The sequence below is a fragment of the Manis pentadactyla genome, chromosome 14 (assembly GCF_030020395.1).
Source record: "Manis pentadactyla isolate mManPen7 chromosome 14, mManPen7.hap1, whole genome shotgun sequence".
In the NCBI taxonomy this organism is placed as follows: Eukaryota; Metazoa; Chordata; class Mammalia; order Pholidota; family Manidae; genus Manis; species Manis pentadactyla.
Genome location: NC_080032.1, coordinates 964,980 through 992,509, shown reverse-complemented (window position 1 = coordinate 992,509; position 27,530 = coordinate 964,980). Strand labels below are relative to the sequence as shown.

The 27,530-nt window shown below is 55.9% G+C and overlaps 1 protein-coding gene across 6 annotated transcripts; it reads right to left on the bottom strand.

Moving 5' to 3' along the window:
• Positions 1-1,178: 1,178 nt before the first annotated feature.
• On the bottom strand, positions 1,179-27,519 carry ENTPD6 (ectonucleoside triphosphate diphosphohydrolase 6). Of its 6 annotated transcripts, none has more exons than XM_057491255.1 (15): positions 27,412-27,519; positions 24,323-24,410; positions 15,708-16,021; positions 14,055-14,131; positions 12,349-12,492; positions 11,326-11,401; positions 10,700-10,735; positions 9,921-10,009; positions 9,320-9,399; positions 8,787-8,851; positions 6,432-6,533; positions 4,102-4,239; positions 2,660-2,716; positions 1,595-1,707; positions 1,179-1,488 (listed from the first exon to the last, which is right to left on the bottom strand). In XM_057491255.1, the coding sequence occupies exons 2-15, from the start codon at positions 24,349-24,351 to the stop codon at positions 1,390-1,392; spliced, it is 1,419 nt and encodes a 472-aa protein (XP_057347238.1). In that variant the 5' UTR covers positions 24,352-24,410; positions 27,412-27,519; the 3' UTR covers positions 1,179-1,389. The 6 variants fall into 6 exon arrangements, with proteins under 6 accessions (XP_057347238.1, XP_057347237.1, XP_057347239.1 ...); XM_057491254.1 differs by having other exon boundaries at positions 24,323-24,419; positions 27,423-27,476; XM_057491256.1 differs by having other exon boundaries at positions 15,708-16,018; positions 24,323-24,419; positions 27,423-27,470.
• Between the last annotated feature and the right edge of the window lie 11 nt (positions 27,520-27,530).

Sequence of the window (27,530 nt, the reverse complement as noted above, 5' to 3'; positions counted from 1 at the left end):
CCTGCTGTCAGGGACAGTCTTGGGGGCTGCAAGGACGGAGAGCTTGGGGTGTGGGTTCCGACAGGTCTTTGTGGGGCACGCGACCCCTTTCCGACTGTCCCAGGCTGAAGCCAGATCCTCGTCAAACACCATGCAAGCAGGGGCTTGGTGCTCCCTGGGGGGCACCCCGCCACTGGAGGTGATGTGCTCAGAGCCCAGCATGTGCTGTGGGTTCCAGTCCCAGGCGGGGAGAGCTCTGCCGTGCAGAGAGCTGGGAAGGCGGGGGCTCCATAGAGCCTGTCAGCGACAGGGACGCCAGCAGTTCCAAGACTGCCGACAGGGCTCAACACCCCCACCTCCGTAACCTGCCGCCACTTCTGTGGCCCCACAAGGGCAGTCTTCTGTTTAACTTCAGGGAACACAGCCCTCAGGTGGTCCCTGACGTCGCTGGTGTCCCTATGAGGAATCACAGAGCAGACACCCTGGTAAACCCTTTATTTTGTGTGGAATGCACGAGGTTCAGCTTATTCTGCAGACTGTACGTTCACTGCAGAGATGCTGGGGCCCAGCCAGGTTGGGAGGCCGAGTCCGTGCCCCAGGGAGCCCCTGGGATGGCAGTGGCCCCAGACGCCAGCGGAGCCATGCGAGGGCCGGTCCAGGGATGGACACATGGGGCTGCCAGGCACAGCTGGCTCCCGGCAGCAGGGCGTGCCCGGTCAGATCACAGCCGGTGTGTGGGCTCAGCCCGGCTCTGCAGCCTCACTTGCCAGCACAGACACAAGCACTTCACAGCAGTTCCCGCTCACATCTGGGCTCCTCCGAAGAGCTGGAGCCCAGCACAAGGGGTCTGTCTCCAGCCCTCCTCCTGCCAGGAACCTGGAGCCACCCAGAACCTGAGGTAGCAGCCCTCTGGGAGGCTTCACACATCCACACCCAGGAGACAACACGCATGGGGTCAGAGTTCATGGTGTCCCGCCTACCCCTGGCCCAGAGGGCACCAGGGTTCCCATGGGGCTCGTCCCTAGCAGCCAGGGCACGCTGTGCAAGCTCCCTAACTGCCTGGGGAGTCTGCCTAGGGGTGGGGGAGGGACCAGACAGGGGCCTGGAGATAAGACTCCCACTGGAGATGCAGCCCCAGCTCTGCACAGGGACAGTGGGGGGGTGGCAGCCCGGCCTTGGTGTGCCCCCTGCCTGGGCCGGAGCTCGGCCACCCAGAGCCCAGGTGGTCAGGAGGGGCGCTGGGCCTGGGCTGCACTCCAGCCCTCTGCCCATCCAGGGGCGAGTCTGCAAGGTCGAGGGGAGGGGTTAGGCCCGAGCTGTGGCCTCCTTGTGACAGGGTGGGACCCCAGAGGGGCCTGTTCCCAAGGAGGGAGAGCCACCCCCATGCAGATGGCGGGGGCAGCACAGCCACTACGAGGTCAGACGCTTCCGTCTGTCCAGGGACTCGATGTGATGAAGAGAGGCCCCCAGGGCCCAGCTGGTCTCCACATTGTCGATTTTCCGAGTCAGCTTGAAAAGACAAGATGGGGCAGTGAGGTCTGATCGGGAGGCTGTCAGCAGCGTCCGGCTCCCCAGACCCTGCAGGGCACAGGGGCAGCCTGAGACCAGCCCTCACCTGGAGCTCCTTGCTCTCTGGGAAGCCTAACTGTTGGAGAAGCAGGCTGACGTAGGTGAGGTCCATGCACGCAAAGGGGTTGCCCAGCGGCTGGGTCCCCGCCGTCCGGCACACTGGGGGAGGCGGCAGGCTCCCAGTTAGGTTCCAGGTGGCCACGCCAGTTGCCCACCCAGTGCCAGGCTCTGTGCCTGCCCCAGCAGGTGGAAATGACCCAGACAGGACCCCGCTCGGAGAAGGAGGGCTGTTGGCAGGAGCAGGCCAAGCGGCAGGGTCCCGAGGCCCACCCGCCCCACCCAGCTCGGCCTCCAGGGCAAGAGGGGTGTCTGCCTCTCGTGTGGGTGCCACAGGAGGAGCCCGCGGCCTCACAGGCCACACCTCTGTGCCCGGGACCTGGGTCCTCTCCCGGAGTGGGAACACGGGGGTTCACTCAGAACAGCCCACCCTCTCCTCCGGTGGGGGCAGCCGGCCTGGAACCCTGCTGGGAACCTTTGTCTGAGGGTCACCCTGAACCATGGGACAAACCCAGGAATGACAGGAAGACTTAAAAGAGAGGTACTTCAGAGAAGGGGAGGGGCTTCCTGTGGGGACACAGACAGTCGGCCCCCCAGCCTGCAGCTGGGAAGGCAGCCAGGCGGGTGGGGCGCTGGCGGGAGCCTCCGCTCCCAGCGGGCAGGCTAGGGGAGGACGGGGGTCCCCGGCTCCTCGGGTCACAGCTGAGGGTTTGCTGGGACACCTTCAGGGGAATCACTCTCAGGGTGAAAGGGCGCCATAGAAAGCAAGATCGAGGGCCCTGCTCCCAACAGCCCTAGGAGTAGAGCATGGCCTCTCCCAGCTGAACACCGAGGCGCCGGGCCCTGCAGCCACACGGGCCGTGGCAGACCCGCAGTCTGGGCCAGCGTGCTGACCAGGGACACGCACGGTCACAACCTCTCGCCTCTGGGTGCGGGTCTGGGGGCGCTGGGAGCCCCGCCGGGGCTTTAGGGCTGAGCCGCCTTGGGCACAGTGACCTGTGTGCCCTGGGAGGGCCCCCATCTGCTGGCCCTGAGCTGTGCTGCCACCACTCACCAAACTTGGCCGCGATGTCAAAGTCCCCGACGGTGAGGCTGCCTCCCTTCTCCGCATCTGGGGGGCGAGAGTGAGCACCCAGTCTGCACCCTCAGTGCAGAAGCAGCGAGGCTGGCAGGGCCCCAGAGAGAGGCTGAGGCTGGGCCCTGGGCGGGTCAGCCCCCGGTGCGGGCAGGGTCTGCAAGGCCAGGGCCTTAGAGCACCCCCAGAGGAAACTCACCCTGGGCCCCACATTGAGCAAACTCTTAATTTTAAGTTAAAGAAATAAAAGCACAAGATTGGAAAGTTTTCTGAAGCTGTGGTGTAGCAATGTAATCCTGGTGTCTATCTCCTGAGTGTGAAAAAGTTCTGTAAAAAAAGTGAGGGGTGGTGCTGGATCTTGGAACAAACAGGCAGAGCCTCCATGGGGCGCCCCAGAAGGGAGCCGCCCAGGACTGTGAACCCCTCCCAGGAGGGAGGCACAAAGCACTGTGCCTCCACCTTCGGGGATGGCAGTTTCAGTGCACCCCAGCACCTCTACATCTGAAAGAGGGTCCCAGGGCGTCCGGCACACTCACACGGCATGCGGCTGCTGCCCAGTGTGCTGGAAAAGGAAGCCCCCTGACTTTCCCTTGACCTGGCGTTTGCTCCGAGCCCCTTTCTGAAAACGGACCCAAGCTGCTCTCAGAGGCACACTGACCACAGCCGGGAGCCAGAGCAGGTTTTCTGAGGATCCCGGCAGGTCCTGAGGCCCCCCGGGGAAGAGGCTGGTCCCCTGCACCCGGGTGAGGGGCCCCACACTGATGCGGGATGCTGGGGAGGGGCCCCACAGAGCCAGCCACCGAGGGTGGGGCCCGTGGCAGCTGCCGGGCCAAGCCAGGGAGTGGTGGACCCTGAGCACAGCTGGCAGCACGGTCGGAAGCCTGCAGGCGAGCGTCCCCAGCGGTGGGGAGCCCGCGGGGCCCCTCGGGATCGGCAGGCCAAGCAGCCACGGGGCCAGCTGCTGGGAGTGCCTGGGGACCTTGCTCGGTGCCGGAGAGGGTGACCTGGCCCCGCTGAGGGCTGAGAGCGCACCTCCCTCCTGGACCAGCCCTGGCTGGCTGCCTGCCCACCGCGCCCAGACAGCGGGCAGCTCAGAGCCCGGAGACACCACACAGACCCCGTGGGCTCCTGAGGGGGATCGTGGGGGGGGGGTGACCCCTCTGCACTCTGCCTGGGACTGGCGGCCACATGGCCACGTCCACACACTCTGCCCTAGGGCAGAGCACCCCCACAGCTGGCCCCGAGGAAGCCTCCTGCACCGAGAGGCGACTTCACTAAGTGGCTCAAAGTCTGATTCGTTTACAAAAGGGGGGGCTTCTAGCTTCCCGTTCTCCTAGGTTTACCGCCCTCAGGGTGACGCCGCAATCCCCCTGCCGCAGGCATCCGCCTGGAGCACCACAGCCCGACCAGGGCCCCCTTACCTATGAGGCCGACATTCGCCGCAAGGTCGTAGTAGTAGGAAAAGGCATAGAAATCCACGTCCTTCACCTCCTCCGCTCTGTGCACTTTGTTCCGGAGGATTTCTGACACTCGGCCGGCACACAGCTCATGGAGGTTCCCTGCGGGGGGGAAAGGAAACAGAGCTAGCAGTTGGGGGCTCGGCGCATCGGGGCCACGCGCCCCTGCGGCTCCTTCCCAGTGACGAGGTCCGGCATGGAGGGAGAGGCAGGGCCAGAGCCCAGGCAGAGCCCTCTCCCAAGTCAGGTGCTCGCAGTGCTGCTCGTCAACAGCAAGCTCGTGGCCTGCATCACTGGGGAGAAATCCTGGGCATGAAGGCAGCCAGACAGCGTGGCCCGACTGAGGCCCTCCTGACGCCACTAGCCAATCCAGGGTCACACTGTCGCCTCTGCCACACCTGGGCTGAGCTCTCCGGTGCAGTGTCCTGTGCCATCTCATTGGCCGCCCGGAGCGGGGCCTGTACCCTCGGGTCAGAGGCCTCACAGGCAGCTTGCTGAGCTCACACTGCTGGTCATTCACTCCTTGCTTGGCAGGAGGATGGTAACACAGGGCCCCAGGGGTTAATGGACGTGCACACCGTAGCCTGCCCCTGGACCCAGCTTCCCACCTCCTCCCTGTGGCCCACAAAGCCACTGCCCTTCACACATCCTTTCTGCCATCCCTTGTCAGGCAGGGCACACCACCGCCCCCTCGCTCCTTACGCACAGCAGCCACCGCCAGGCCCTTGCACATGCTGGCCCCCCAGCTTGGAGAGCTGCTGCTTTAGACCTCGGGGCTCACTCTCCACCTCTCACGTCTTGGCTCAAGTGTACCCTGCGAGGTCCTCCCTGGTCATCCTGTTTAAAACCCATCCTCAGCTTCCCCAGCCTGTTTTGTTTTTTTGCAAAGCCCTTTGTGTCTTACTGCCTGGCTGCCCCTGTCCCCCGAATGCTAGCCGGGGGCCCCGTGGCTGCGGCAGGGCCTGATGCATGGGCCCAGCACGGTGGCTCCGAGTCGGGGGCCCACGTGGTTGCTAGGTGATCAGAAGCGTGTACTTGGTCTTTCCTGGCTCCTGACAGCTCCTGAAACCCCTGACCTCTGAGTGGCAGGGGTGAGAAGTGTGTCTTCTGTTACTTGTAAGCTTCTTTTGACTGCACCTGAGTTGACACTAATGTGGTGACCTTTGACAGTCAGGATGCGGGCTGCTAGTCGGAGGAACCAGCCCTGTGGTCAGCCACCCTTGGCCTCCTCGGGGGAGAGCCGGTCGCCATGACCAGTGATGGTCAGTGTCGATCAGTGACTAGTGGCCACGCGGAAGGAAGCTGTGTAGGAACCCTAATCCACAGGGTGTAGGAAGGGTCCAGGCTGGTGAACACAGGAGGTGCTGGGAGGTGGAGCACCTGCCCCAAGAGGGCACGGGGGCGCCACGCCCCGGCCCCTGCCTCACCTTAGCGTCCACGGGCCGTTCTGGAGTTACATCCTTCAGAGCAAACTGGTGCTGAGGAAGGTGCCTTCCTGAGCTCTGTGAGCTGTTCTAGCGAGTTGTCTGCAGGGGCAGGACAGGGAACTCGCGGGAACCCCCAGGATGGAGTCAGCTGCGTCTGACAACTGGGAGAGGCGAGGTTTGTGGGGCTGAGCCCTTGACCTGCAGGGTCTGCACTGACTCCAGAGCCAGAGCCCAGAAGGAACCGCTCACGAGCGGAGAGCTGGCTGGCGGGAAGCCCCTGGGCACTTGGTGGCAGGAGTGCTGCGAGCAGAAACTGCTCTGCTGACGAAGGCAGACAGACCTCAGGTCCAGCCTGGAGACGGTGTCCCAGCATTTCTTCAGGAGAAACTACAGGAGCTCAGGCCGACCAAGGCCCCTGGGAGCGGGGGGCAAGTCACTTCCGGGCCCGTGGCCTGGGGAGCCTCTTCTGTTCTCCAGGCTGTGCAGGGCTGGCTGCCCCAGGCCAGGCCACTCCTCCCCGTCCGGGGCTGCCGGGCCTGGAGCCCTGACCTGGCCGTTTGTCTCAGAACTGAGAGAGGTTCATGTCCTTCCTCACCGGAGGCTTGTAAGGAAATTCACTGCTTTGCGAGGAAGTATTTGGCGACAGACGGGAGCCTTGTGCAGGGATCCTGCAGGAGCTGGCGGCTCCCAGTGCGTCCGGCCAAGGGCTTCCCGGAGCTACTTCCATTTCGTGGGCTAGTGTGGGCGTGTCCGGAAGGGGTCTGGTGGCCGTCTCCCTGCCTGCCGGAGGGATCTGGACGGTGCAGGAGAGGGGAGCCTGCCTTCTTAACCCTCATACAGCACCGACGGGCAGCAAGTCCACCGTACCTGCCGTCTGTCCAGAGACTCTGTACATCACCTCCGCATGCTCCCACTCTCCTCGGAAGCCGGGAGGCAGACAAGGGCTGACCAACTCCTTTCCGGCCTCAGCTGAAACACAAAGACGGAAAGAAAGGCACGTGAGCACTGCTGGCACGGGGGCACGATGGAGCCAGACACGGGGTCTGCCGAAGCAGGCCTGTCGCAGGGAGAGGATTTTAGGCTGGTGACAGGGAGCAGAGGACACCCCAGAATGTGTCACCTTGGCATGCGGATTATTTTGAGCTGCAGGCAATCAAGACCCAGCTGACTCGGGAGAAGCTTTTTACCTCCTCAACTGCGTAAAGTAATTTAGACGGGGCCGTGCCCTCGCCACAGTAACAGACACGGGGCCTGGACAGTAAGAGAGCTACTGCCAGAGATCGATTCCGAGTGGTGCCTGCGGGGCAGAGCCCTGATCACCAAGCACCTGCTCCTCCGACGTCCTGGGGGCCTCCTCCCCTCGCGGCAGTAATGCGGGCACAGGAGGAGGCACGCTTCCTGCCAGGTGACACTGACGCGTGGAGGCCTGGCCGGGGCGCAACTCCTCTACCCCAAGCTGCTGGAAGCCTCATCTGCTCTGGAAATGGGGCCCCTCTCGGTTCACACCCACCGAGGGGCTTCTGGGCTCCAGGCACCGGGCTGAATGCCATTCAGGCAGTTTTCACTATGACCTGCCAGGAGGGGAGCCTCCATCCCTGGCTTCATAAAGGGCCGAGCCTGTGAGTGACCTGGCAGGGCCGTGGCAAAGCCTCGGGGAGCCACCGCACCATGAACCTGTGGAGCCACGGACAGCTGGCCCCACAATGCTGCCCCCCGAGGGTGCGCATGCTGAGAGGCAGGTCAGCTTCTCCCACTGAGAAGCAGGTCCCGTCGCTGGCCCGGCCCACTGACACCAGAGAACGTGCACCATAGGGTGTTGTGTGACTTCAGGGGTCTTCCTTTCCGAGTGGCCAGGGCGAGGTCACAGGGAGGAGCACTGAAGTACGTGACATGCAGCCTAGTCACCCCCGTCACCACACAGGGCCCCAGGGGGCCCCAGCAGAGGTGCTGCCCAGCTGAATCCTGCAGAATCACAAGGTACAGTAACAGACCGGCTGCCGTTCCACCCACTCAGTCCGGGGTGATGTGCTGTGCAAAAATATGTGACAGCAGGGGGCCTTCTCAGGGCGGGAAGCAGCCCACACCTCTCTTGGTGGCTGCCACACTGCCCTGACCAGGCATTTTATGTGGCCCGATGAGAAGCGGCCCCCCATGGCTCTGCTGAGTGGGAGGGATGTGGGGGCAGATAGAGCCCCCGGCCATCAGACGGGCAAACTGGCGCTGCCTTCCTGTTGGCTAGACAGGTGTTTTCTAGCCCCAGAGCAAGGGTAGCAGGTGTTTCTGAAAGGTGGATATGTTTTTGGTTTGCAACAAAAGGGATTCCATTATGAGGTTAAATACCAAGATTTGAAATAAATTGATTGAAATAGAATGTCCATGGAAAAACAAAAATTCCGTTGCACAGTCTCACTTGTCAGAACCCCCGGCCCTCAGGAAAATGGGTACCAGTGCTATCCTGCGGGGGACAGGGCGCAGGGCGGGCAGAGGCAGGGCCAAGGCCGGGTGTGTGGCTGCAGCGCACACGTCGGGACCAGAGGCGCGGGTCAGGGCCTAGGGCCGCCCTCTGCACCCTCAGACACAGGCCAAGGCCTCGGAGCAGGGCCCCCGCTCCCCACTGGGGCGCCTGACCCCTTGAGCCCTGGGAGTCCGTGCACCCTGACAGCCGCACGAGGCTCTCCTGGGCCAGGCCCATCAGGAAGGGCGGGAGGTCTGGGGGACCAGCCACAGCCTTCATCTCTGGGTAACCTTCACCTCCACGGAGGCAGGGAGGGCCAGGCCTGTGTTCATGGTCCTCACAGAGCCACAGAAGGCAGAGGGACATTCTCACAGGGCGGAACAGCTGTGAGTGGGGACAGACACCCCCAGCCCAGGGCGCCCATGCTGTCATGAAGAGTGAGGCTCTCTCCAACCCTTAAAACAAGGCAGCGCCAAGTGCAGGTGACTCTGCAGCTGCGCGGTGTCCTGAGATGCCCTGGCCTGGTGTTTCAGAGAGGACCTCATTCTTATCTCCTTCTTTAAAACCTTAGAATGTATTCAGGTGAACGTGTCACTGGTTATCACCATCGGGGTGCCCACTGACCAGACCGGGGGCATGCCCTGGGTGCCCTGAGCCTGCCTGGTGGGTGGCAAGCTGCTGTGATGGGGGTGGGGAGCCAGGGGGTCGTTTCTCGAGGGTCCCCTCAGGCTGCCGAGTGAGGAGGGCCCCCCGCGCACTCCACTCACTGGGTCTTCCCTCCACGCCGCCCAGGATCGCCAGTCGTGCCGACATCAACCCGAGACCCAGGTAGCTGCGGAAGGAAAACCTGGGGTGAGGGGCTGGCCCAGTCCCAGGGGCTCTGGCTCCTCCCTCACCTCCAGCACCTCCGCCTGACCTGGACCCGAAACAAGTGGGGCGGGGAGGGGCCTGGGCCGAGGCGGCAGGTTCCTGCTTCACCCAGAAGCCTCTTTGCACTGGGTAGGGGGCTCAGCTAATTAGTTGGACAAACGAAGGCCTATTCGGTGCCAGGAGCTTGCCCAGGACGTCTGGTGAACGAGGCACCCCATCTGTGGTGTGCACCCCCGTGCTTCACAGGAAAGGTCTCAAGGCACCACGAGGAAAACAGGGGCCCAGAGAATTCCCACACCAGCCATGGGTTCGTCCCCACTTTTTGGAAAACTTTCTCCAAAGCAGGACAGAGCGAGCACACAGACAGACGTGTAGCTGCGGTAGGTACATGGCCGGACGGCCACCTCCCCGCCCTCACCCCTGGGCACACCTGTAGGAGTAGACCTGGTAGGTCCTATTGAACATCTGGAGCGACGTGAGGTGGCCGGGCGGGGAGGTGTGAACAGCGTCCTGGGAAGACACGAGGGTCACTGCTTTCCCTGCTGGCCTTTCTGGAACCCTGCCCCCACCCCTCTGTTCTCTTGAAAGAACAGGGGCTGTGAAGACGTATTCAATTCATTTTTCATTAAGTCACAACTTGTGAAAGTTTGGAGCAATGAGAAATAAAACGTTCAAAATGGAAAACTGTGTTTTTCCTCCTTGTGAGTACTATTTACTCATTCTGACAAACACCACTCAAGACAACCGAGTAAACTTAAGTCTTCCAGTGAGAACTAAAAATAACAATACAAAAACAGTGGGCACTGAAGGTACTGCTCTGAAAGCAGCTGACGGTCTTGACGGGAAGCATCTGTCCCGAAAAGGACCGGAGCTCCCTCCCCTCTGAGCCAGGCTGCCAGGAGGCACGCAGGGGAGGGTGGGCCCGCCTCCGGGTCCCTGGCCCAGAGGCCCAGGTGGTATCACACAGGCACCAGGTCTCTGAGCGGAAGCAGGGCTGGGACGCCTCCTGGGCAGGCAGCCGGGCTGGTTACCTGGCCTCTCGGGAGGAAGGTGATCTGCGTGGAGCCTCCACCCAAGTCCAGCACGCCCACACGGCTCCTTCCCGGGGTCTGCAGACTGCCTGGGGTACAGTGAGCAAAGCCAGCAGAGCGTGGGCACGTCAGCAGGCAGGTGAGAACAGGAGAGGGTTAGGAGCCGGGCCCTCCAGGGAGGCAGCCGCAGTGACTCTGAAACCGCTGTGTAGGGACGCACAGGGTCTAGGAGAGCCCCTGCAGGGCTCTCCACAGCCCAGGGCAGGTTCTGCTAGGAAGCCTCTTGCTTTCTCATGTGTCAGATACCCTGGCTTCTTCCAAAATCACAATAAAGAGACAAGACCCCACATGTACTGAGAATAATCTAAGCAAAATTACTCTTTGCCACTTGTTTCCAAGAACATATGTTTCTGGTCCCTGATCTACCTACAGCGGAGGAATTAATTCTAAGGTGGTGATCACACCCACAGCGCATTTAATACCTGGCGACAGGACCAGGCCTTCTCCTGCCTGGCTTGGCAGTGGGCCAACAGGGCCCTGGATGGATTCTGCTGCCCTGGGGGCGGGACGGGTGCTGGGGAGGCCGCCCAAGCTGAGGCCCCCCGTTTCCCAGCGCTCACATCTGCAGGTGCCACACTCGCCCTGATGGGCCGAGGGGACACCCGTTCCAGCACCTGGCAGCTCCGGGCAACCCCGAAGAGGTCACTTTAAGAGCGGACACGAGAGCCCTACTGTCAGAACGGTGTGTGTGCCGGGAGCCTTCAGCGACGGGGGCACACCTGTCAGGAAGCTGACGGTGATCCAGGCTGACACTCCTACAAGAGAGGGTCACAGACAGCACCCAAATCACTCGGGGTGCTGTGAACACCACCGGGACTCCAATGGCTACACCCCAACCTCAGGGGCAGGAGGGGCCCCCTCCCCACCACTCCCAGCCTTCGCATCAGCTGCTCCGCCAGATGTCACCTCTCTCCCTGCTCCCCATCATCAACGCTCTCTTCTGAGAACCAGCTGGTCTCCCCTCCCTTCGTGCAAACTCTCAGGGTCATATTTAAAGTCAGGGGCCAGTGCGGAACCCTAAGTGTCTCCCTCTTAGAATCAACAACACAGCAGCAACGTTCCGAACACACTAGCAACTGGGGATTCTCTCTAAATGTTCTCAAAACTGAGAAGATAACTTGTCTCCAGAAACTCCCTGTGCTGGGCCTGGACCTGCTCTGTACGGGGCTGCGTCTCTCACGCCAGCCCCGAAGATCCTCCCAGGCGGGCACTATGACCCAAATGGGGCTGTTCCTGGAGCCCGGGCCTCTGAGTAGGACCGCGCCTCTGCATGACACCCGGAGGGCAGCCTGCATGCAGCCCGCCCCCTGCACAGCCTCGCGCCAGGGAGAACCGCCTGCTCTACCTTCGTCTGTTCCGTTCATGATGGAGACGCAGTCATCCCCTACGAGGAAAGGCGACGCCTTAAACACTTCCTTCACCTGAGTGTAGAGAGAACACATGGTCATCCTGCAGGGTTGGAACTCACAGCTGCCAGTCACGCTGTGCCCCCTGCCAGCGGCAGGAGGACCCCAGCCCGGGGGGCGTGGCCTCGCCCCGGGGGACTCCCTCGCTGCCCCAAGCTCTCTGATCCTCTGCAGGCTGCTGCCTCCTCAGTCTCTTCCCAGGGCCTGCTGAGGACGCTACTCGGGAGCCCCACCGCAGCCCTGTCTCTGGGAGGGCTCTGGCCCTGCTTGAGGATGGGAAGCTCTGCAGGGCCGAGCTCGGCCAGGCCCCCACGTGGCCGGAGGGGGGCACTGCTCCCGGGGGACAGCCAGCAGAGGGGAGGCAAAGCAGTGAGCTGCTGCATTTGGGTGTATTTCCTTCTCCATTTTTTAGGAAGTGTGGGATTTTTATAAAGGACCCTGAGATGTGCAATGGCCCACCATCCGGCAGCTGACAGTATAAAGGGTGAGGAAGACCATTCCCAGAGCCATCTGCGGGCGTGGGGCGCCTGGGGACACCCCAGCTGTGTGAGAGCTGCCCTGGGCAGGGGAGGCTAAAGGGTGTGCCTGGCCTCTACCCCTAGAGGACTGGCAGTTTCCACAAGAACACACAGCCTGAGCTGAACGTCAGCTGTCGGCTCCCACCGCCCCAACACGTGATCAGTGTCTGGATGCCAGGAGGCCGTACAGAGCACAAAGTACCTTTAAAACAAAGTCATTCTTCTTATAACAGATTCACTCTAAGAAACATGAGTATCTTTAAATGTCGGGGTGTGAAAATATCATTCACCCGCCACCCCGCCACCCGAGTGCGATGCTGTCGGTATTCCGACGTGCCTCTGCTCCAGGAAGCTCCCATGTGACCTGCCTGACGGCCAGACACAGGCTGACATTCAGTGTTTGCCCCGCTGTGAGCCGCTGGCCGGGGGAGGCGGGTGCATCACCTTCTGCAGCAGCTTCTGAGCCTTCTCTCCTGGTAACAGGCGCAAGCCGGCCGTGGCCTTGAGGACCAGGGGGGTGGTCTTCCAGAGGCCGACGGGAACGTTGTGTTTAGCAACATCTAGCAATTCCTGGATTCCCGACGCGCTCTGTGAACGTGGGGAAGCAAAGCGGGGGCTGTCAAAGCTCAGGGTGCAGGGTGACCGAGGCCCCTCCAGCTTTTGGTTTATTAGTTGGTAAATGTTCAAATTTTCTAAATTGGCAGAAAACTCAAGTCAAGTGGTGCTGGCGGGTTAGTGGGGCTCAGGGGCCAGTGAGCCTAAGAAACACCCTGGCACAGCACGCGGGGCATGTGCTCAGGACAGGGTCGCTTGTGGCACTGAGGTCGGTGAACGCTGCCATTTTTGCCTCCCAGATGCTCATGGGCCAGAAGCTGGCCAAGGTCCCATGTCCCCACGGGTAGGTGGGGTGACGGCCTCTGAGGCATCTCAGGGTCTGCTAACAGTATGAGGCCATGAGGGCAGTTTAGCAAATCCCATTCTAAGAATTCACGTGAGGGATGCCCTTGCAAACGTGTGTGATGAGGAGCACAGAGTGGACGGTCTTATACTGTTAGGAGCAACAGATCGGGCATCTGTGCGTCCCTCAGCTGGGGACTGCTTCCATAAGCTGAGTGCGCATGTGCGCACTGCAACGCCCTCGGCCGGAAACATCAGACGCCCTTCACTGGGAGTACCGGATCTCTAGGTTATACTCGGTGATGCCATCGAGGTGCGTAAGAATGTGAGTGCCATTCTGTGTGCATGTAAACTACAGTGGGGAGGGGACTACGGATGCTCATGTACATGTAAACCAGCTCCTGAAGGATCCGTGAGAACCAGGGAGTCCCGGGGAGACCGGCGTGGGAGGGCGGATTCTGCTGTCAGCCCTGGGAAGCCAGGAAATCTGTCCCACTGCAAGTGTGCTGCCTACTGAAACAAGTAAGGTTTTAAAAACCCTGTGAGTTTACTGCAAAGATGTCTAATTTAATCAGGTTTAACCGGACGGCCACTCTGGAATCACTCATTTCGACTTTTGTTTTCAGTTTGTTTTCTAAGGGCACCACAGGGAAGGAAGGTTGGGCTCCTCTGGCGGAGACCAGGATGCTCTGGTGCAGCAGTGTGCCTGCTACTGATTCAGGACACACCTGAACCGGAGGGGGCTTACGGCTCGACGGGGCGCCCCCTTCATCAGCCTGTGGGGTACAGGGCCCGTGTTAGTGCAGGGGTCAGCTTTAAGGACTTCAGAAGGATAGAAGCTACAGACTTACAAATATCACCTCTTGAGTTCAAGTAAATTTCTTTTACACTTATTTGGTTTTGTGGATTTTGCATAATACATTTTTAACTTTAAATTTTTGTTTTAGTCAACATGTGTCACGTTTGCTCAGAGGCACTGAAACAAAACAATAGTAAACTTCCAAATCATCTTTTCTGTAAGTGTATAGCGTTCGTGCTTTTGAGCCACGCCGGGACTCGTGGTGCAGGGGAGCCTGGGAAGCAGGGGTGGGGTTCCCTGGCCTCATGCCCTGCCAGCTTCCTCCATCCGACCACCCCCATCAGATGAGACGCCCTGGTCAGCACCTGTGAAGAGGGCCTACTAGACTCGAGAGAAAGGGGGCCGGCCCGCGGACCACACACAGACAAATCCGAGGAACCGCGAGAACCGTTACCTTTTCAACGTCATCAGCATAAGCAGAGAGTCCTGGCTTCAGTGCCTTGAAGGTTTCATGGGTCAAAGTGGGGGTTTCTAGGGGGAAACATGTTTTAAAAGAGCACAACAATTAACAGACACGTGGATATATACACGAATACATGAACATATGCAACTGCATATGCCACGCTTTTTAAAGGCAGACATCTGAAAACAGACCTTCACTGTTTCTGGTCTCTGGTCTAAATTCTGCCTCTTTAGTTGGGCTAAACAAGATGAATAGGACATTTACTCTCTTGGCCAGAATTTTACTTTTTAAAAAAATCAACTTTATCAACGTATGATTTAGAAAAAAGTGTGTCCCTTGAAAGTGTTAAATCTTAACACAGTTAATTCTTGCTGATTCAACAACAGAGGAGCAGGACACATGATTCCAAACTGTGAATATGAAAACCATTTCCTCAATTCTGGGATGGAGGTATTACAGGGTTTTAAAGAATATCTTTTTTTCTTTTAAAAAAATTGAATGTTTAAAATTATTAGGAGCCTAGACTTGTGTATACAGCAAAGAAGAGCATCCAGAGGTACGTGGTGGCCAAGAGATGCTGGTCTGAATTCAGACACGAAGAGCCGGGAGGAAAACTCAGGGGTAAGACGTTTAGTAAGGCTGTCTCTCCAATGACAAAACACCGGAAAATGGCTGTCAGAGGGCTATTTGTGGACAAGTGCCGTCTTAAACTTGGCTTTAAAACTCTTTCTGGAGGTAGGCAGGGCTGGCATATGAAAAGTTTACTGTAATAAGCAAAAAAATAAAGGAGACGAAAGTAAATAAAATCTGCACGGCAGCTCTGGAGAGGACCACTCCAGGCGTCTGGGGCCACCAGCTCCGTTAATGCCCAGAACGGTGTCTGCCACACGGCATGCAGGCCACCAAGAGCCGGAGGGCAGGATCCCCAGCCCAGACCGGCGCACAGTCCCTCGCTAGAGGCTGGTGAGATGACCTCAGAGCTGCTGGGCACTGCAGGGCCATGGAGGATAGAGCCCTGGAGAGGAGGAGGGGCCGGGTGGAGGGCTGGGTGGCAGCTGGGTCCCTACAAGGCTAGTGGGTGGCGATGCCCCCTGCCTCCCTCCCGCCTGCAGCCAGTGGGGCCCCCACCCCGGCAGCAGACAGGGCTCAGGCTCTGCCCCTCCCCACTCTGAGGCCACTGCCGCCTGTCACCCTCTCGCTGCCTGGCCCCACTGGCAGCTCCATGTCAGCCTGGGCTCCAGGTCTTTGCTAATTTATTTGATCTTCCTAGATTTCTGGCTCCCACCGGCCTGAACCTGTGCTTACTTCCGGACTTAAACTCTCCCGACATGACCTCCAGCCTACGTCATGACCCACCGGTGATGCCGGGAGAACAGGCCACCGCAGGCACTCGGGGGCCTCGGCTGCCTTTGGGTGGTTGCCCGATGCTGTGCGAGAGAGGAGAACCTGGGGCTCCTGGGAAGTTCTGACCCCAGGCCAGACCCACACCTGAGTGGGCATCTCTGGGAAGTTGCATTTTTGATAGGCCCCCTGGGGGTCCAGCCCACACCCTGAGAAGCCACAGTCTTTATGGGGAGGAGAGCCCAGGGGCTGTGGTGTGCAAGCCGGACAGTGAGCACATGGCTAGGGCCTTCTGCTGGGTACCTCCAGGCTGCTGGGCAAACCGGAAGATGTGCACACGGGTGCCCGTGCTTCCCGCATCGAACACGATTCCGTAGAAGACATCGCGACCGCGTGTGGCCGTCCCTGGGGGGCTGCGGGCTTGCTGGCCCCTCCGGACCCCCAAGGCGGCCTCAGTGATGCTGAAGAAGGCCTGGGTGGTGGAGGCCCAGTGCCACTTGATGTAGGCGATGTAGATGAGCAGGCAGATGAGCAGCCCGAGGGGGTACGCCACCTTCGTCATCTTCAGGCCCCCACCGTTTGGTGTTTTTCTCATTGCTTTGCTGAGGGCCGTGCTGCTGCAGCAGGGAGACAGGCGAGGCAGGAAAAACGTGTTAGGCTGCGAGGCTGCAGGGCAAGTCAGTCTCTTTGCTGAGACAAAACGCTCAGCCAGGAGCTGGTGTGCACTTCCCCCCAGAATCAGAAGCCTCACTTCATCCTCAGAATGATTCCTGACGGTGGGATCCCCACTTTGCAAAGAGGAACTGAGGTTTATAAGGACTAGACGACCTGTCCACGGCTGTGGTCCAGCAGGTGCAGGCTCGGGGCACAGGCCCACAGCTGCTGACTGCAAGGTCCGAGTGTGGCGCCCACCACGTGCTGTTCCAGACAAATGGCTGTGAGGCTCGCTGTTATTTTGAAAGCTACATGTCTCCAAACCTTTCAGTTGTCCTCCCCATAGGTAATTTCCATTTCAGGTTTAAAACCCCACCCCGTGGGGAGCTACAGGGAGCCCCAGACAAATCAGAGAAACAGCTTGTTTTCCTGGAAGTTCCAGAACAGATGCTTCGTTGCATTCACACAGCACATTCCTGCCAAGGAGGAAATAATCCCCGTGTGCTTTCAGAGTCTAAAAATCCTACCCGAGTAGCAAAAGAAATGAATTCAGCACCATTACCTCTGGTTTGATAAATCCCCAAATGAGAGCATTTGTTCAAGTTTATCAGCAACGTCTAGTGCAAGGCGCCACATGGGAACCTGAGGCTTTAGAGGGGGAGCAGTGAGATGCCGATTCCCAGGGCTCCCCTAACCTGGGGAGCGTCTGCCCAGCTGAGCACCCTCACTGTCAACCGGGGGCAGCAGAGTGGACGCTCCTGGGCGAAGAGACAGGGAAGTGCCAAGTGAAAGCGGGAGGTGGTCTGGACTCTGCCCAGGTAGTGTTATAGTGGACAGGTTACCCCTCCCAAGCGCTGTCTCCTATCTGCACGGTGGGCTGCTCACAGGAGAACACGTCGTGATGTGGCCTTGTGAGGAAGACGTGCAGAATGCACAGTGCATGCTGGCTCATGGGGGGCAGCAGGACGCACACCCACCCCTCAGACCCAGGACAGTGATGGGGTGCTGGGCTGGGGGCTGATGCAACTGCTCCATCCCGGAGGGTGGGGTCCAGGAGCCAGGGGACAAGCCTGCGGTGGCCCTAGTGCCAGCCTGAGGCTGTATGGGTGGAGGAGGAATGGACCAGGTGGCCTTGGGCAGGGAGCTGAGTCCCTCAGCGGCCCCTCCTTTCTGGGATCTGCCCTGGAACCATACTTGCATGCCCTCAAGTGACCAGTGCTGGCCGACCCTACGGCTGCCCAGTGCCCCCCCTTGGAAGGCCTCCCAGCACCCATTACCAAACTCAGGCAGGAGGCAGGGCAAATCATAGCTCCCTGAGCATCTGCTACATGCAGAGGCCAAGAGCAAGCCTCCCTCCCCAGACCCCGTCCCCAGCCCCTGCTCCTGCCTGACTCTGGGCCTCCTGGGCCTCACTGCACCTGCGATCAGCCCACTGCTCTCAGGGTCCTAATGCAGCCCCTGCCCAGGCCTGGCCCCTACTGGCCTCTGTGGCTTCCTCTTACATTTCTCGCCCTTGCTCACAGCACCTGGGAACCCAGTGCCTCCTTCTGTCCCCACCGCTCAGCCCCTCCCTGCCTCAGGCCCTGCGCACACAGACACCACTCCCAGAACGTTTGTCAGCTGACCTGGCCGACCCTGTCCTTGCCCCTAAGCCTCAGCTGAGTGTCCCACCACCCCTGACCCCCTCAACTTGAGCAGCCCCCGCCTGTCACGCTCTTGTTACCCCCCGCCCCCTCTGACCTAGCACCTCTGTGTCAGTGTTTATGGGATTAGCTCCTGAGGGTCTGTAAGCCCCCACGAGCAGGAGCTGGCCTATTCTGAGCAGCTGTGGTCCAGCCCGGCATGCGGGCCCTCATCTAGGCAGCAGAGGACGTTCCTCTGCCCCACCGGCCGCCCATGAGGCCACCGCACACAAGCCAGGCTCTGCCTACTCCTTTCATGTGGAGGGCGGCGGCTAGCTGGGGGAAGAGGGAGTCCTAGGCCCTCGCTCCCCGGGGGGATGTCAGAGAGAGTGGGCCCTGCTGAGTATTTTACAGGAGTTTTGGAAAACAGTCAAAGGTGTACAGCAAACAAGCCGATGCCCAGCCCAGAAGTCACACTTGGGACTGAGTCTGCCAGGCTCACTCACAACTGCCTGCCCTGCCCTGGTGCCCCAAGGTCTGAAGGAAGCAGCTGCCCACTCTGCTTCCTCCTCTAAACTGGGGCCGCAGAGCAGGCTTCTTTGCAGCGTGCTCACCTGTCTCGGGACTGTGGAGGGACAGGGCTCTGCTGCGTCTGACCTGGAGTTTGGAGCTCAGATCAGGAAAGTGGGAGCAGCTGTTAGTTCTTCCTATGAAGGCTGCAGGGAGGCTGCAGACACACACAGGGGGCAAGGGGGGTGGGGGGTGGACACCACAGAACATCTAAGGCTCAAGGAGGAGTTTGGGCGAGACTGTGGGAAATTACAGGTAAAAGCAGCCGTGTAAATGGAGCAACTGTAAATAGCACACATACAGGCCCAGGGAAGACACACATGCAGAAAGAGTCTGAGAAGACCTAAGCCTTCACCCTGAGCTCAGAAATACCTCCGAGGCAGTGTAGGACTTTCCTGGTACACAGCCAGTCTGCAAGGGAGAGATGACTGCTTTTGCAAATGCTAAAGTTTTCAACAAAAATATCACAAGACATACAAAGCAACAGGAATCTCTGGCCTGTTCCACGGAGGATAGAGTGGCAGAAACTGTCCCTGGAGAAACACAGGCATTGATGTACCAAACAAAGACTTTAAAACAACTGCCTCAGTGTACAGAGCCAAAGAAACTGGGAAAACGACACAGGACAACAAAATGAGAATATCAACAGAGGTGGGAATTGTAGAGAAGAGTATTTTTTATGATCACAATGGAATGAGATGAAAAATCAACAAAAGGAAAACTGGAAGATCCCCAAATATGTGGAAATTAAACCACACACTCAAACAACCGACAGGTCAAAGAAGAAATCAAAGGGGAAGTTAGAAAATATTTTGTGACAAGTAAAAATGAAAATGCGACACACCAAACCCGATGGGGTGCTGCACAAGCAGCACCAAGAAGGAAATTTATAGCAGTAAAAACTTAGAAGAGAGATCTCAGCCAGCAACTTAACTTTACACCTACAGGAACAGGAAAAAGAACAAAGTAAACAAAAAGTTGGAAGGAAATTAACAGCAAGACTTAGAGCGGGATGATAATAGAGGACAGAGAAATAATACAGAAAAGCAGGACACCAAGAGTCGGGTCTTTGAAAAGGGCAGCATGACTGACAGACCTTTAGCTGGGCCGACTGAGGAACACAGAGAAGACACAGATAACTAAAGCCAGAGATGAAATGGGGAACATTTACTACTGGTTTTAAGAATAAAAATTATTTTAAGAGAGGACTATGAACATTTGTATGCCAATAAATTGAATAACGTGGACTAAATCAACATAGTTAACTAAAAAATTCTAAGAAACACACAACCTACCAGATGAATCATGAAGAAACAGGAAACCTGAACAGACCTGTGACTAGTAAGGACATTGAATCAGTCATTAAAACCTCCCAACAAAGAAAACCTTGGACCAGGTGGCTACCGATTTGATTGTCAGTGATTCTACCATACATTTAATGAAGTCACAGCCATCCTTTTCAAAATCTTCCCCAAAACTGAAGAGGGATCACTTCCCAACTCATTCTACACAGCCAGCATTACTCTAATATCAAAGCCACACAAAGACACTACAAGAAGACAAAATATAGACCAATATTCCTCATGAATATTGACTGAAAAATCCTCAACAAATAGTAGCAAACTGAATCCAACAATGGTAAAAGGATTGATTGTATACCACGACCAAGTGGGGTTTACTCCCTGAGTGAAAGGACGGTCCGTTTGAAAACCCATCAAGTTAATACACCACAATAACAGAATAAAGGGGAGAAAAAACACATGACCATCTCAATGGACACAGAAAAAACATTTAATAAAATCCAACACCTTTTCATAATAACAACAGCCAACAAGTAGGAACAGAAAGAAACTCCCTCAACATGATAAAGGTTATATATGAAAAGCCCACAGCTAACATCAAACTCACCGGTGAAAGACTGAAAACTTTTAGTCTAAAATCAGGAATAAAAAAAAGTCTGTTTTCAACACTTGTACTCAACATAGTACTAGAAATTCTAGCCAGATTAATTAGGAAAAACAAGGAAATAAAAGGTATTCACATTGAGAAGGAAGATGTAAAATTATCTGTTTGTGGATGTCATGATCTTATACATAGAAAACCCTAAAGATTCCACACAGGGGAGGAAAATAACTATTAGAACTAATAAATTCAGCAAGGTTACAGGGCACAAAAGAATACACAAACAACAGTTATTTCTGTGCACAACAATAAACAGTAGGAAAAGGAAATCAAGAAAACAATTCTATTTACAGTAGCATCAAAAAGAATAAAATACTTAGGAATAAAGTTAACTAAGGAGGTGAAAGTCAAATAAATAGAAAAATATCTCATGTTCATGGCTTGGGAGACAATATTGTTAAGATGTCCATACTATTTAAAATGATCCACAAATTCAACACAATCCGTATGCAAATTCCAGAGACTTTTTTTTTTCAGAAATAGAAAAAAGATGATAAAATTCATATGGAATCACAAGGGACCCAAAACTGCCAAAACAATCTTGAAACAGAACAAAGTTAGAAGTGTCATACTGATTTCAAAACATATTACAAAGCTTTAGCCATTAATGCACAGAGGTAGTGATATGAAGACAGACTCCTAGACTGGTGGACAGAATGGAGCCCAGAAATAAGCCTCATGTAAATGCTCACATATCTTCAAAGAGGGAGCCAAGACCACTAACCGGGCAAAGGAGAGTGTCTTTGAGAAGTGGTGCTGGGAAAGCTGGTTCTCCGGATACAAAAGCATGAACTTGGACTCTTACCTTGCACCATATACAGAAATTAATTCAAAATGGATTAAAGACCTAACTATAAAACCTAGAAGTATGAAATTCCTAGAAGAAAAACAGAAGAAAAGCTATATGATGCTGACGCTGGCAGTGATTCTTAGATAGGAAACGGAAAGCACAGGCAACAGAAGCAAAAACAGACAAATGGAATGACATCAGACTTAAAAACCTTTGTGCATCAAAGGACACTAACCACAGAGAAAAAAAGCAAACCAAGGATGGAAGAAAATCATTTGTGAATTCGCCTGATAAGAGGTTAATATCCAGAATTCGCAGACAACTAGAACTCCACAACAAAAAAACAAAGAGCCCAACTGAAAAATGGGCAAAGGACCCGAAAAGACTTCTCTCCAAAGAAGACATACAAATGTCCAACAAGCATATGAAAAGATGCTCCACATTAGACATGCAAAACCACAATGACATCACCTCACATCTATTAGGGGAACTACTATTAAAAAACAAAACAAAACACAGACAACCCTGAACAGCCGAAGCAATCCTCAGAAAGAAGAACAAAGCTGGGGGATCATGCTCCCTGGCTTCAAGCTATGCCACAAAGCTACAGTAATCAAAACAGTATGGCACAGGAACAGACCCATAGACCAATGGAACAGACTAGAGAGCCCAGATACAAACACACACACATACATGGTCAATTAATATATGATAAAGGAGCCATGGATATACAGTGGGGAAATGACGGACTCTTCAACAACTGGTATAGGGAAAACTGGACAACGACATACAAGAGAATGAAACTGGATTATTGACTAACTCTAAACACAAAAATTAACTCAAAATGGATTAACGACCTAAATATAAGACATGAAACTATAAAAACTCCTAGAAGAAAACAGAGGCAGGAATCTCTTGAACATAAGCATGAGAAATATTTTCTTGACACGTCTCCTTGGGAAAGGGAAATAAAATAAAAAATTTACAAATGGGACTACATGAAACTAAAGATATTCTATATAGCAAAGGGGCATCATCAGCAGAACAAAAAGGCATCCTACAGTGCGGGAGAATGCATTCATCAATGCTTTTTCTGAAAAGGGGTTAACATCCAAAATATATAAAGAACTCATGCAACTCAACACCAAAAAACCCCAAATAACCCAATTAAAAAATGGGCACAGGATCTGAACAGATATTTCTCCAAAGAAGAAATATGGCCATATAGATGGCCAACAACCACATAAAAGATGCTCCACGTCACTAAGGGAAATGCAAATCATCCACAGTGAGATATCACCTCACCCCAGTCAGAATGGCCACAACCCAAAAGACAAGAAATAACAAATGCTGGTGAGCATGTGGAGAAATAGGAACCCTCCTACACTGTTGGTGGGAAGGAAAATTGGTGCAGCCACTGTGAAAAGCAGTATAGAGGTTCCTCAAAAAACTAAAAATAGAAATAGGATACAATCCAGTAACTCCACTTGTAGAAATTTATCCTAAGAAAACAAAATCTCTGATTCGAAAAGAAGCATGCATCCCTATGTTTACTGCCACATTATTTAGAACAGCCAAGACATGGAAGCAACCAAAGTCTCCATCAATAGATGAATGGATAAAGAAGGTGTGGTACATACCCATCTTATCCATATTACTCATCCATAAAAAAGATATCCTGCCATTTACAACATGGATGGATCTAGAGGGTATTATGCTCAGTGAAATAAGCCACGCAGAAAAAGACAAATACCGTATGATTTCACTTATGTGCAGAATCTAAAAACAAAACAAAATGAACAGAAGAGCAGTAGCCTCAGAGACACTAGGTAATGACTGGTGGCTACCACAGGGCAGGGGGTTGGGGCGGGTGGATGGGGAGGGTGAGGAGTAGAGAGGCACAAAGCCTCAGTCATAACATAAGCCGCTCACGGGTTTGGAAGGGCAGCCCGGAGAACAGTCAGCGGTTCCGTGACATCTTCCTGTGCTGACTGTGGCTGCACCCCTGGGGGTGAGGGTTTGATCATGGGTGTGACTGGTGAACCACCATGTTGTATACTTGAAACCAATGCAATACTGCATATCAATTGTACTTCAATAAAAAGAGAAAAGAAAACAAGAGCTGGAAAGGATGTGAGGAAATCAGAGTCCTTGTGGGATTACAGAATGGCCCAACCACTATGGGTGGAGAAAACAGTATGGAGGTTCCCAGGAAAAAGAAAAACAGAATTACTATATGACCCAGCAATTTTATTTCTGGATATAGTGAAAAGAACTGAAAACAGGGTCTTAAAGAGATATTTGCACACCCATGTTCACAGCAGCCCAGAGGTGGAAGCAGTCCAAATACCCATCGGGAGATGAATGGATAAGGAAAATGTGGTCTATACACACAGTGCAGCTATCGGTCAGCCTGACGGAAGGAAACGCCAACACCTGCTACAACACAGGTGAGTCCTGAAGACATCATGCTGAATGAAATAAGCTGGGCCTGCTGGGGCAAATATTCCACCTACATAAGGGCCTGGGGCAAGCAAATCCACAGAGACAGAATGTGGAATGGTAGTTCCAGGGGCTGGGGGCGGGGGAAGAGTCAGTCCGGGAAGGCGAGAAAGCTCTGCAGAGGGACGGTGTGATGGGCGCCCCAGTGGGAATGTGCTCGACGCCGCTGAGTCCTGGGCCACCAGGAGGAGTCGGCTGTTGAGGCAGGAGCTGCTTGGGCAGCGGCCAGTTTTCCAGGAGCTGAGTTTGATGAAGGGCATTAGTCAGAAATGGAACTGACCCTTGGAGGGATGACAGGTTTGGTGTGGGGCCAGGGGAACGAGCTGCACAAAGGGATGTTAGCTGAAGAGCAGAGCCAAGGAAACGATGACAGGAGCGGGCAGAGGCTGACCCCGTGACCGTGAGTGACCTGGGGAAGGCCTGTGCCCCGGCAGCCAGGCTCGCCTGACCATGGCCTCCTTTCATTAGGTTGCTGTAATCCAGAGCTTCCTGTTTGTGAGTGATAATTAAACACAGAAGAATTTGTATGCAAAGTTGTAAAGCAGCTGTTTCCATGCATGAACAGAGAGCACACAATTATGAAAGAGTTTCGCATAATCAAATTTTATCACGTCCATGTTTGCCTAAGAACCACAATCTATGTGATTAGATCAAATTTCAAGGCAAAGGTTGCTCTTTATTGAACTTGTCTACCCATTAAAAAATGCCTTTTGACATTTGCTATATCCTTCTATCAGAGGCCACAAGGCCCGCACTTACTCTGTGACACATGACGACATATTCCCACACCACAACCCTGAGGGCTGGGGAACGCTCACCTGACCTGCCTGGGGTACACAGCTGGCATGTGGTGAGGCCCAGATGAGGGCTCCTGGCTTCTGTCTCTGAATCAGATGTGCTTCATCACTTGTTTCCCTATTAATACAAAAGCAAAAACACTCACGTGAGAGACAGACACGTTAACCATTAAAGTTACACACCAAGAAGTTCAGAGCAACATAGAGTACAAACAGAACATGACACAGGGAGCAAGGGCAGGAAGAGCCTGGCCCACAGGCACCTGTATGCCTCTGGGGCCCAAACCTAAGGCTAGTGTCACTGCACTGGGTTAAGGTGCCTGCCCCAAGCCTGGAGGAGGGGCAAAGCACATTTCCACAGGCACCAGGAACACCGCAGTACAAATGTGTTGATCAGACCCTCCCCAGGGGGTGATCAGGAAGACAGGTCAACTTTAGTTCTGTTCTTTAAAGGAGAGAGAACCTGGAACAAGGCAGTAGGGAGGGTAAGCCAGGTGGGGAATGAGGAACAGGCTGCAGGGTGGGGCAGGATGCAGGTGCACAGAGGCAAACAAAGGTTTCTCTGGTCAGTCTTGCCTCCAGCTGCGGGCCACCCTCTGTCAAGAGGAGCAGGGGTCAGAGAGGAGAGTCTGGTAGGGAGCACTGTGTCGGAGGCAGACACCTGACCCATCCCAGCTAGTTTCCTAGGAGCTGGGGACAGCAGGTTGGCTCAGAAATACGAGCCCTACCCACCTGATTTGGACTGGTGGCCACCTCATCTGTTGGCCAGCTTCTTCAAGGTTTCCTGTTAAAGTGCAGAGAAGGGCCATGCATGCAAATGACCGCTACACATGCAGCCAACCTGTCTGAAATTACAGCTCGTGGATCAACCACCAACTCTGTAGGTTTAAGTGCACTTTTCTCCCCTTGTCTGCACGGTGGGAGTGGGGTGGGAGGCACCCCCAGACCTTTTTACACCGTGTCCACCTCTCCTGTCCCTCACATTAGGCTTCACAAGGGGATGCACACACGCTGTATTAGCCAGCTGATGCTCTGAGGGCAGCAGCGGGGGGAAAAAAACAGTATCTGAATATGTACCACTCTGCTTCCTAGACGTCACGAGCCTTGTTAATGAACCTTCCCAGACAGACCCCGATCCCCTTGTCCATAGGGGCTCTTGCCCAGTGGGTCAGAGGAACTTTCAAACAGAATTGCATCTACCTATCCCCAAGGGACCTCCTTCTAAAAGTTCCTGATGCCCCCACGGGGGGCTATGGGCCAGGACGTCCAAGGCAACCTGAAGAATGCAGGATGTTGGCTTGTCGCACGGGATCCTGGAATACAGGCATCTGGGGAACCACGGGAGCTGCCAGGGACCTCCAGGCGACTCACCCCCTTGGGGGGACGCCAGGATGAGCATGCCTTCATGGTGTGCGGAGCCACTCTATGGCTACCAGCTACATTTTAAAAAAACCACCTTCCTTCCATGGTCCCGTGCTCGTCTCTCCCTCCTCTTCCACACTCTCCTGGTCGGTCAGTGTTTTCACACTGAATGGAGTGCAGCCTGGTGTTGAGGTGGGCAGGGACATGGGACAGGCATCATGATCAATTTTTCTTATGACTAAAAATGGTTATGACATAAAAGGAAGAACAGGAGGGACCCCATCTTAAGGTTAAGATTCCATTTTAAAAACCAGGGAGTTAGGAGGTAAGATTCATAACATTTTATGGTAATCGGCCAATAACTGACCTTATCTTAGGCAGGACAACAGTCCTAAATGATCGGTCCCCACTGCTTGAGGGGAACCACTATCTTGGAGAAGAAAAGGATCATGAAACTCCTTGTGTTAAGTTTATCTTGCAGAATATCTAGAAGACTGACTGTAGATGGTGACAGGTCTCTCTCATGGGAGAGACATCACGAGATCGCAAGTCAAGCCCAATGCCCTCCCTTCCCGCTTTGCCCCATTCTTGGAAGGCTTAAAAGACATAATCCTAAGCCCCCAAGTGTGCCTCCCCTCTGAGGCCGCCGCACTCCCCTTTCTACCAGCAGGCACTTTCTGCCTTATAAAGCCTTCTCACTGCTCGACCAATTGCGTTTTGTGCTCTTCCAGTGGTAAGCGTCTTCGTTACTTCGCTGCTTCATTCTGTTTCTAGACTTAAGCACAAGTCTTCATTCTCTCTGTCACTCTTCGGGCAAGTAGGGAAGGGCCGCTGGGTGCTCTGATTTAGGCTTCAAGTTCCCATGGCCTGGGGGACCCGGACAGGACGCAGCTGCACCGTCATGCTCTCCAGAAGCCTTCCCGACCATCTCCTTTCTTGGCCTCCGGGAAGTTCTCAGCACATAACCTCACTCCATGCAGGGCTCTGCGGCGCCCCCAAATCCTGGGGTGGGAGGGACTCAGTTCCCACACTGTGCAGATCAGGGCGGACCCTGGACGCCAGGTGACACGGGCTTCAGGAGCTGGCCGGGGATCCGCTCTAAGCCGAGCCGGGGGTAGGTGAGTGGCCCTCTCGTCCCTCTGTTCTCCCTCGCTCTGTGCTCGCAGCTGCCATTCCCGGCCACTCGCGCTTTAATGAGCTCCTCCCTTACCTACACTCGGCGCACTTGCTCCAAATTCTTTCTCCTTCAGAGTCGAGCACCGCTCCCGCCCCCTCCAGGTGGAGGTTTCACCTAGCGCGCAGGGAGAGGCCTCCCCGGATGCAGCTGCCAGCCGACAGCGTCCTTCCTGCGGCCTGGAGCACGCCTGGCTCACGGGCCCTTCTCCTGGCCAGCAGTCCAGCGCCAGAGCCGCGCTGCCAGAGGCGCGGTGCCGTTCCCGGGACTTCCAGCGGCCGGAGGCCCGGGGAAGGGGCTGCCCTCCCCGCCCCGCCTGCACCTCCTGCACCCGGCACAGGGCTCGGGTGCCGCGCGGCGAGGCCGGTTGGACGTGCAGCAGAGCTGCGGGCTCCCTGGGAGCAAAGGCCCCGCCGCCGGGCCACCCAGTCAGCAGCGCCCCGGGGACGCCCCTCCCGGGGGCGGGGCGGCGGGGGGAAGGGCCGCAGGCCCCAGGCGCTGCCGCTGGAGCCCGGCTGCCCGGCGAGGGGCCGCCCTCGGGGTCCCGCCCCGGAGGCCCGAGCGCAGCCACCACCCACCGCTTACCCTCCGGGGTGACGCGGTCCCGGAGCGCGGGGCCCCGGGGCTGCCACCGGCCCCGTGGCCTCCAGCCTCGCGCCGGCCCGGGCCCCGCCCCGCGTGCGCGTCACCGGT